Here is a 10,342-nt window from a genome sequence, read left to right as displayed (position 1 = left end):
TTTTATCATAGTCAGTTTCATAATGTGCCCTGTGATGGCCTGTTTTAATTTTGTACATTTGGGTTTTGCAAGCCTCCTGTATTTGAATTTCCATTTCATTCTTAAAGTCTGGAAATTTTCAGATATATTTCATTGAAAACATTGCACATTCTTTTGTTGGCACCTCTGAGGTTTCATCTATCCCAATAAATCTTATATTTGGTCTTTTCATGTTCTCCACAATTGTTGGAATTTCTGTTCATGGTCTCTTAGCATCTTTTCTTCAGGGTCAATTTTTCCCCCCCAAATTTTATATTTTGTCATTCTTCCATGAAACTATCTTCCCAAGTGGTCATCAAGTGATGCTTTCCATTGACTTTTCAATTTGATTTATTGACTCAATAATTTTTAGGTTCCCCCCCCCCCTGCAAAAAAAAACACAAAAAAAAACCCCCAAAAAACTCTATAGAAGTAATCTTTCATTTCCCGTATTTTCTCTGATTTCACTCTTTATATTGCCCTTTACCTCACAGAGCAGTTTAACTATGACCATTCTATACTCCTTCTCCAACATTTCTTCCACTGGGATGTTGAAGGATTCTGCTATTGAAGTATTATGCTTTGCTTGGCATGGGTTATTCCCTTGCTTGTTCTTATTCTTTGTTTGCCCATCTAACATTATGAATCTGAGGCTGTAGAGTTTCTACCCTGTGGAGTTATAGTGTCCCTGAAGGTTTCCAATACCTCATAGTTTATGGGTAGACAAAAAATAACAACCACAGCAAGCAATATACAGCATTAAACCAAATACTTCCTACGATGAAATCTACAATGTTAGTTGTCACAATGAAGAGAAATAATGTGATCAGTTGTTGCCCACATTAAAAACAGTAATTTTGCAAAAGGGTTTACGATTTCCAATGGTGAACAGGGAGAGAACAAGAGATGTAGGGTCGGGTGAGTATGAGGCAGTAGGAGAGAAAATAGAAGTATATAAAAAAAAAGACTCAAGGGAAACAGGAGAAAAAATATGTAAAATAACAGTAAAAACCCTAAAAGAATACAAAACAAAACTGAAATATACTAATCAAACATCCTAGCCATCAAAATGCCAAGCCACGAATAACTGCATTCAAAAGATGCTAGAATTAAGAGACCACTATGCATATGAATTAGTGTCAATGTGAAAAGTCAGAGTTGTTTCCATTGGAGTTCAAAAGCTCTTGGCTTCCCTTCTCCAGCAGTGTTGAGTGGGGTGGGTTGGAGTGTGGTTTGATCCACACACAGGGTGGCGTCACCACAGTGTGAGAGCCAATACTGAAGGTGGAGATCCTGGACATGAGATTTAGGCTTAGGTATGCTCTAGGTTCATTTTCAAATGGTGATTGATCTAACTATTTTAAATCAGTACACCTCCAGGGCTCCAGCAGTCGCCAGTCCATGATGGGTGACTGCACCCCAGTAATCTCCCCTGGGTATCTCTCGTGTGACTAAGGAGCCGTCAAACCTTTGTCCCCTCCATCACCCAGTGACCTCGAATTTCATGGTCTTCTTTGGTTGAGTCTCCAAGATCAATATTGCCCACCCTGCCCTATTGAATTCCTAGTTGGGCGTGTCTCTCCCAGCTTGTCCAGTGAGCTGCTGGACTCAAGTGGGGCGGGAGCTAGGCTGGGTCAGTTTCCACAACCTGTATTCCCCTGTACAAATGCCTCTCTACATTCGATTTTCTCTTGGTCATTTAGGTGCTCTCTGTGTCAGGTAGTGTGGGTTTGCCAGGCCTGTATTTTAGGACCAGGCTGGGTTTGCCTGGAATTGACTCCCCCGAATGCCCACCCCCATGGCACAAGTACAAAATGGTTCCTTCCTCTGTCCACTGTAGGGAGCCGACTGATCGCTGATCTGTCTGTATTCAGACACACTACAGGTCTCCTAAAAAATGGGTTCCTTTAGTGCCCTTATGACTATGCTTGTGGAGGCTCCAGATTGGCTGGTGCTGGGGATTTCTTCCTTATTTTATTAAATCTAACTTCCTGAGTCCCCCATCTGCTTTAATTGTCCAGTATTAATTCCCAGTAAAGTCCCTTTTTTCCCATCTGTGACGGGCCCCGCCCATCGGCCATTAAGTCTGAGAGCTAAGATGGCGCTGAGCGGAAGTTCCTCGGAGCACTTAGGTGGTAAACAACTTTCAGGAGGTCTGACAGCGGGAGCATGAGATGCACGGGAACACCGCATGCCACGGGGCAACTGCCAATGGACTGGCTGAGTCCATGTGATGTGCACGTGGACAGGCTGCTGATTGGCTGATGGGCTCTATAAGGGAATGGTTTCTGGGGTAGAGGGAGGACGAAGATCTACGGGAACTCTGTAAGAACCTGGGGTAATAAAACTGCTTGAGGAAGATCGTGTAAGAGTCGTCATTGCGAGCGACACCCATCCACCTTGCAGAGAAGCTGCCTTACTTGATTTTATGTCAGAGGGGCAGTAAAGATTCCTCCCAAAATTAGATTTCTAACTATAATAAATTGTGATAATAATCATGTTTTCTCCAATTTTAAAAAGTGAGCATGTTTGGTAATGTTTGATCTACAATAAACTAATATCATTTCAGTGATAACCTATCTGCAGCATACTATTTCTGTGAAGATTTCATTATTTCTATCACATCAGTGATGTTTAATAAATTTTATGCAACTTAATTACCCATTTTCTTTATTAAAGTGGGCAAATGTCATTCCACATTGGTTTCATATTTTGAAGAAAGTTTGAAATTTGATTAAAGGCTTGGACACATTCTTTACGTTTATAGGGTTTCTATGCCCTATGAATTCTCCAATTTTTCGTAATGTTTGAACAATGGCTAATAGCTTTGTGACAATTTTTCCACTTGTATTCTCAAAGTATGAATTCCCAGGGGGTGAATAATGTGTGAATGAACAACTGTTGGAGACTTTGTCACTTTTTTTACATTTCAATTTCTATCTACTATGATTCTTCTGGTGTGGAGTAAGGGTTGAGCCATCCGTAGAGGCCCAGGGACAATGTTCCATTTGTAGAGCTTCTCTTCAGTATGAATTCTCTGTTGTAGAGTAAGGCCTGACCTTCAATCAAGACCTTTGCCATCTCCTTTACAATGGCGTAACTTCTCTCCAGTATGGATTCTGTGATGTTGAATTAGGCTGGATCTGTGATAAAAACCTTTGCCACATTCTTCACATGTGTGGGGTTTCTTTTCACTGTGAATTCTCTGGTGTTGAGTAAGCTGTGATTTTTGAATAAAAGCTTGGCCACAGTCTTCACATGTGTAGGGCTTCTCTCCAGTATGAAGTCTCTCATGGTAAATAAGTTTTTCCTTTTGACTAAAAGCTTTGCCACATTCTTTACAATTGTATGGCTTCTCTCCAGTATGAATTCTCTGGTGTCGAGTAAGCAGTGACTTGTGAGCAAAAGCTTTGCCACATTCTTGACATGTGTAGGGCTTCTCTCCAGTGTGAATTCTCTGGTGTTGAGCAAGGTTTGATCTGTGATAAAAAGCTTTGCCGCATTCTTCACATGTGTGGGGCTTCTCTCCAGTGTGAATTTTCTGGTGTCCTTTAAGAGCTGATATTTGCTTAAAACATTTGCCACATTCTTCACATTTGTAGGGCTTCTCTCCAGTATGAGTTCTATGGTGTCGAGTAAGTGGTGATTTTTTAACAAAAGCTTTGCCACATTCTTTGCATTTGTACGGCCGCTCTCCTGTATGAATTCTCTGGTGTTCAATAAGCAATGATCTTGTATGAAAATCTTTGCCACATTCTTCACATTTGTAGGGCTTCTCTCCTGTATGAAGTCTTTGATGGCAAGTAAGATGTTCTTTTTGACGAAAAGCTTTGCCACATTCTTTACAAGTGTATGGCTTCTCTCCAGTGTGAAGTCTCTGGTGTTGAGTAAGCAGTGATTTGTGAACAAAAGCTTTGCCACATTCTTCACATGTGTAGGGCTTCTCTCCAGTATGAATTCTCTGGTGGAGAGAAAGATTTTCTGTTCGTTTAAAGGATTTTCCACATTCTTTACATTTGTAGGGCTTCTCTCCAGTGTGAACTTTCTGGTGTTGAGCAAGGTTTGATCTGTGATAAAAAGCTTTACCACATTCTTCACATTTGTAGGGCCGCTCTCCAGTATGAATTCTGTGGTGTTTAGCAAGCAATGACCTTATATGAAAATCTTTGCCACATTCCTCACATTTGTAGGGCTTCACTCCAGTATGAATTCTCTGGTGTTCAGTAAGAAAGAAGCTTTTAGTAAAGGCTTTGTCACATAATTTACATTTGTAGGGCTTCTCTCCAGTATGAATTCTCTGGTGTTCTTTAAAATATGATGTTTGTTTAAAACCTTTGCCACAGTTTTCACATTTGTAGGACTTGTTTCCAGTATGAATCCTCTGATGTTGAGTAAGGTTTGATCTGTAATAAAAACCTTTGCCACATTCTTGACATTTGTAGTGCTTCTCCCCAGTATGAACTGTTTGGTGCTCTTTTAAATTTGATCTTTGTTTAAAACCTTTGCCACATTGTTCACATTTGTAGGGCTTCAGTCCAGTATGAATTCTCTGGTGTTGAGTAAGGTTTGACCTGTAATAAAAACCTTTGCCACATTCTTCACATTTGTAGGGCTTCTCTCCAGTGTGAATTCTCTGGTGCTGAGTAAGCAATGATTTGTGAACAAAAGCTTTGTTACATTCTTCACATTTGTATGGCTTCTCTCCAGTATGAATTCTCTGATGTCGAGTAAGCAGGGATTTGTGAACAAAAGCTTTGCCACACTCTTCACATTTGTAGGGTTTTTCTCTGGTATAAACACTGTGATGAAGAATAAGGCTTTGCATTTCATTAAAGGTTTTGCTGCATTCTTTATGTTTGTAGGCCTTCTCTCCTGAATAAGTACTTGGGTGTTGAGTAAGGGTTGAAACATTCTTTAAAGGTTTGGCACACTCTTTACATTTGTAGGATCTGTCTCCAGGACAAACAATCCGATGTTGAGTATCGCATGAGTTTTTTGTTTTGTCACTGCTATGCCATCTGATATGTTTAGAAAGTGTTGAACCACTGTTAATGGCTCTGCCACATTCTTCACATTTGCAGGGCTTCTCTCCAGCATGAATCCTCAGATGTTTAACAGGGGGTGATCTTTGATTTAAAATTCTGGCACATTCTTTAAATTTGTAGGGCTTATCACTGTCATTGTATCTGTGGGGTTTAGAAAGGATGGAACAATGAAATGACTTGACACATTCTTTAAACCCACTGGGCTCCCTTCTACCATACGTTCTCTTCTATTTTCTGAGCTTTGCAACTTGATCAAGCGCTCCCCTTACACTTGCAAGGTTTGTCTTGCCTTTGACTATTTGGATGGGTAGTAAGTTCCTAGCACTGAAGTAAGACTCTCCTATGTTGTTCATCTTTGTGAATCTCTTTTGAAAAATGAACTCACTGATGATTTCTGGCTTTCTAACCAATGTTAAAGCTTTTATGAGTTTCTCTATAGTCGTAATTTTTAGCAGCAATATACCTGGCTAAAGGTGTTACTTGTTTCATTACATATGTAACATACTTTCCAGAAATCTCTACCTGAAATTTTCATTAAGCAACAGTTGGTAAGGACCTCCCGCAGTCCTTAAAATTGTATGTGTGGACACAAGAAGAAATTGTTGCTTCACTGCAGAATAATGGACATTTTGTAAAGGATACCTCAAAAATATCACTTTTAGAAACATGACCTTCACTGTTGAATCTTGTCCATACAAATGTCTGACTAGAAGTGTAACTCAATGCTATGTTTGGAATCGGTCAAGTTAATAATTGAAGCAGATTTTCCACATTTCCTTTCAGAGGAAATGTATGCTTCAAAAATTGCTGTGGATATATTCTTAAAGACACACATAGCTCCTCAAAAGTAGCTGGTGTAAACTGAATTCTTCTCTGAGACATTAAATGCTCTTAATGTCTGTTGGCAGTGAAGTTTTCATTATGAGTAGTCACCGAAAATTGGTTTTGTCCCTCGTAATATGGTTTCTGAACTTCACTCTCACTTATAGTTTCCCATATTTTTCTTAACTGTAAAGAGTCAAAGTCACAATTTCCATACCTTCCCTTCATCATTTTTTGAAATGAATATTTTATTTCCTGCTCCGGTGGAGATTCGTGGGTATGATGAGAAGTCGTGACTGAAATAAATGAAAATAACAATTATTGCACATACTGGATTTGGGTGAATGAATATATTTTGCAACCATAACATATAAAATTATATTCATGTCAGGACATCAGCAGTAAATCCAAGACCATCATTACTCTAGAAATATGTGGACTAAAATATGTACAAACAAAAGTACTTTGTGAGCACTGCCTAAACCATCTTAGAGAACATAGTACCTGAGATGAGTTCAGTACTAAGGAGAGAGATATAGTAGAGGGAAGGAAACTGTGGTACTTTTATCAACCACATCCTCCCCTCCTCCATAATATAGCATTGCACAATTAGAAAAAAATCTACCAACTCCCTTCTGTCTCAGTTGGGAAATATGAAGCATATGCAAACATTGTGGCTTTCTTGGAGACTGCTGGAAAACTGGTTTCTGTCTGCTGTGACATAGAGAACTGGAGGTAAGAGATAGATTTTGGTTGATAAATCACAGAGAAGTTCAACAGGGTAAAGAGCCTAAGGACTCCAAAAAAGAAATATGGACAGAATTTTAATTTGGAAACAAACACACACACACACTTCAAATGATTCATCATAAAAAAAAAGCTTGAGAAGCAATAAAAACCTGGCACAGCCTATGACCATATTACCTGGATGAAGCCAACACATAGTGATCAAGACACATGACATGTATTTTACATTTAAAACTTACATGATTTGTAGACTAATTTCATTGACAAAAATTAATTTTGTGTATATGCTAAGTATACTATGGTATTTAAAAGTGCATATACATGGTGAAATGACTTAAACTAGTGAATTAATACATGCATTATTCCATATAATTATCAGTTGTATGCTGAGTAAGCACTGGATTCATTCTATTAGAATTTACCAAGAGTACAATACACTAAGCTCACCATGTGGCAAGATACAACTACAACTCTTGACCTTATTTATGCCCAATTTAAAAAAAATTGTGGACTTTGACAATACTTCACAAAATCCAGTACCTGGTGACCACAATTTTATTCTCTGAATTTCTGACTTCCACCTGTGAGTCATATGCTCCTGCAGGTGACTTTCTGTATCTACCTTATTTAACTTAATGCAAAATCCTGCATATTCATCCCAGATTACCTTAAATGATGAGATATCTCTTTCTCTTTCTTAAAAATATATTCTGTTGTAGATGGACACAATACCTTTATTTTATTATTTATTTTCATGTGGCGCTGAGGATTGAGCCCAGGGCCTCCCACATGCTAGGCAGGTGCTCTACCACTGAGCTAAGGCCTGAGCCTGAGGTGTCTCTTTTTCATGGCTAAATAGTACCCATTAGGAATCCCAGGTTTTCTCATTCAGTCATTGAAGGGCACATGGTAAGTCCACGTGTGACTATGGAGAGCAATGGTTCTGGAGCCACCTCCTCAACAGGCTGATTCTTCTCTTGTGGATACCTATTGAGTACGTGCATTTCTGTCACAGGGCCATTCAACTCTTCATCTTTTTATGTGCAATGCTTGGGATCAAGGTCATGGGTGCTGGTATAACTGGCATCACCACAAGCCGTTTTATTTAGCTTTTTACAATGTGATGCTGGGGATTGAAGCCAGTGCCCCACATGTGCCAGGCAAGTGCTCTACCACAACCCTGGCCCAACCACAAGCCGTTTTATTTAGCTTTTTACAAGGTGACGCTGGGGATTGAAGCCAGGGCCCCACATGTGCCAGGCAAGTGTCCTACCACGACCCTGGCCCAACCACAAGCCTTTTAAAAACATTTATTTTGAGACATGGTGTCACTAAGTTGCTGTGACGTACCTCAAACTTGAGATCCTCTTGCACTGCCTCCCGATTAGCTGGGATCACAAGCACTGTGCCTGCCTATTTTTCACTTATTTATAAACCTCCATATTATTTCTAAAAATGACTGTATAAGCTACTGTTGGTTTATAAATGGATGAGTCAATTGTCTCTAATTAGGAAAAATGGAAGAAGACTCAAAGAATGATTTGATCAAATTTTTAAAATTCAGAGAGAATCTTGAGAGCACTGAGAGAAAAAGGTGTATCAATTAGAAAGTAAGACTTACAATACAGAAAGGAATGAGGAATACTGCTGAAGGGGTAAATGAATAAAACCGCCAACCAAGAATAGTATATATGGAAATATTATCTTTCAAAAGTGAAGAAAGGGGTTGGGGATATAGCTCAGTTGGTAGAGTGCTTGCCTCACAAGCACAAGGCCCTGGGTTCAATCCCCAGCTCTGCCCCCCCCCCAAAAAAAGTGAAGAAAAATAAAGGTTTTAAAGATATGTAAATGCTCAAAAATTCATCACCACTAGACCTGTCCTCCAAAAAATACAAAGGGGAATTCTTCATACTGAAAAATAAATATGTACAACAACACAAGTCATATGAAACTATAAAGTTTTCTTGGCTAAAAAAAAAAAAAAAAAAAAGTCACATATTTTACTGTAATAATGGGTTATGAAAAATTAATTTAGCAATAGAACTTTAAAGACAAAAGCATAAAAATCAACATAGACCTTTTAATGGGAATGCAATGTAAAAATTGCAATAATAATTTTGAAAGAACATAAATATATTGAGTTTTTATAATGAATCAAAGTTAGTTATTAGCTTAAAGTATATTGGAAACTGAATTTTATAAACTCTGAATGTAAATGACAAAATAAATTCCCATAGAATATGTAAATGGAAGTGGGAGAAATGAAAGCATGTCACCTTGAAAAGCAATGAAACAGAAATTAAACCATAAGAAAGTAGGAAAAACAATTATAAGAAATAGAGAAACCAGTTTACAAAGGAGTGGTGAGTTCTTCATTTTGAGAAACTTTCTTGATTATGAATGCATCATCACCAAACACCAAACAAAACAAAACGCTTGACTAATAGAATTAAAACTACAAAGATGCAATGGTATGTGATCTGCAGGAGGCTCTAACTCTAGGACGCAAGTAGACAGAAAGCCAAAGAATATAGAAAGTGACCAAAAGAAAGCTGGACCACAAAGCGACGGTATGCAAACATCTTCAAACAAAGCCATATGACATAAAACAGATTTCAACTTCAGAAGAAAAAACTTTTAAACAGGCAATGCAGATATTATATAAAAATAAAAGGGCCTTTCCCTAGATAACAATATACACTTTCAACTCACATCATACCTCCCAGATAAAAAAAAAGGTAAGATTGAGAAAAGTGAATAAACAGAATGCAGCACTGTAATACTAGAACAAACCAATTCCCATTTTCTGTACAGGAAAAGTCCAACAAAGTGTTAATCACAAAACAGAAGAAGACTGAAAAATATGTTAAACCAATTTGACTTACGTACTCAATGTTCTCACTAGCAAATGGACTATTACACTAGATAGACCAACTCATAGGGACTACAACAAAGGTTAATAGATATGAAGACACAAAAACTGCTTTGTAAACTTTTCAAAGAATAAAATCAGAAATCAAAAGTGGAAGGGGAGTTCAAAGATTCTTAAATATGTGGCAGTGGACTGATTGAATATTCTTTTAAAAATATTTTTAAGATTTTGATAGACCTTTATTTGATTCATTTATTTTTATGTGGTGCTGAGGATTAAACCTAGTGCCTCACATTTCCTAGGCAGGCACCCTACTACTGAGCCACAACACCGACCCCTTGAATATTCTTGAATATGGTGTTGTTCAAGAATTGAAAGATAAAATTAGAAGACATTTGTACTGCTTAAAGTTATCTCGAGGCTCCATGTAATATCTATCAAACTCCCAATGTTATTTTTTTTCAGAAACAGAAAAACCTATTCTAGAAATTGCACAGCATCTCAAAATTGAATAAATACCTCAAAAATATTTGATATCAACAAAATTTAGACTGTTGTTTTGTGACTTTAAAACATATTAAAAGCTACCATATACCACTGTTAATACTGATATCAAGTTAGACAAATAGGTATATGGAATTCCAAGTGAGTGCTGTAATAAAACTTTTGAATATGTGGTAAATGAAGCCATGTGCACACCAATGTTTGTTAATATTATTCAATAGAGCCATCATGTGGAAGCAAACCAAACATCCCTTGAAATGAATGCAAAGGGAGATTTGGAATAAAAAATATTTAATATTTTTTATGTCAAAAACATAAGAAATTTTCGAAAATC

General features: G+C 37.7%; 1 protein-coding gene across 1 annotated transcript in view; it reads right to left on the bottom strand.

Annotated features, from left to right (window-relative positions):
- Positions 1 to 2,408: 2,408 nt before the first annotated feature.
- The window catches only part of LOC306642968 (uncharacterized protein), a 29,158-nt gene continuing 21,224 nt past the window's right edge, over positions 2,409 to 10,342 (bottom strand). The window contains exons 3-4 of the mRNA XM_079108826.1: positions 6,103 to 6,181; positions 2,409 to 5,204 (exon numbers count right to left, since the gene is read on the bottom strand). Of these exons, the coding sequence (XP_078964952.1) occupies positions 3,080 to 5,204; positions 6,103 to 6,181 (2,204 nt within the window). The 3' untranslated portion in view covers positions 2,409 to 3,079. The remainder of the gene's footprint in view (positions 5,205 to 6,102; positions 6,182 to 10,342) is intronic.

The sequence above is a fragment of the Sciurus vulgaris genome (genome assembly GCF_902686455.1).
Source record: "Sciurus vulgaris genome assembly, chromosome: 13".
NCBI classification, from domain to species: domain Eukaryota; kingdom Metazoa; phylum Chordata; class Mammalia; order Rodentia; family Sciuridae; genus Sciurus; species Sciurus vulgaris.
Note: the sequence above shows the minus strand (reverse complement) of the source record. Positions and strands in the feature narration are given on the sequence as shown.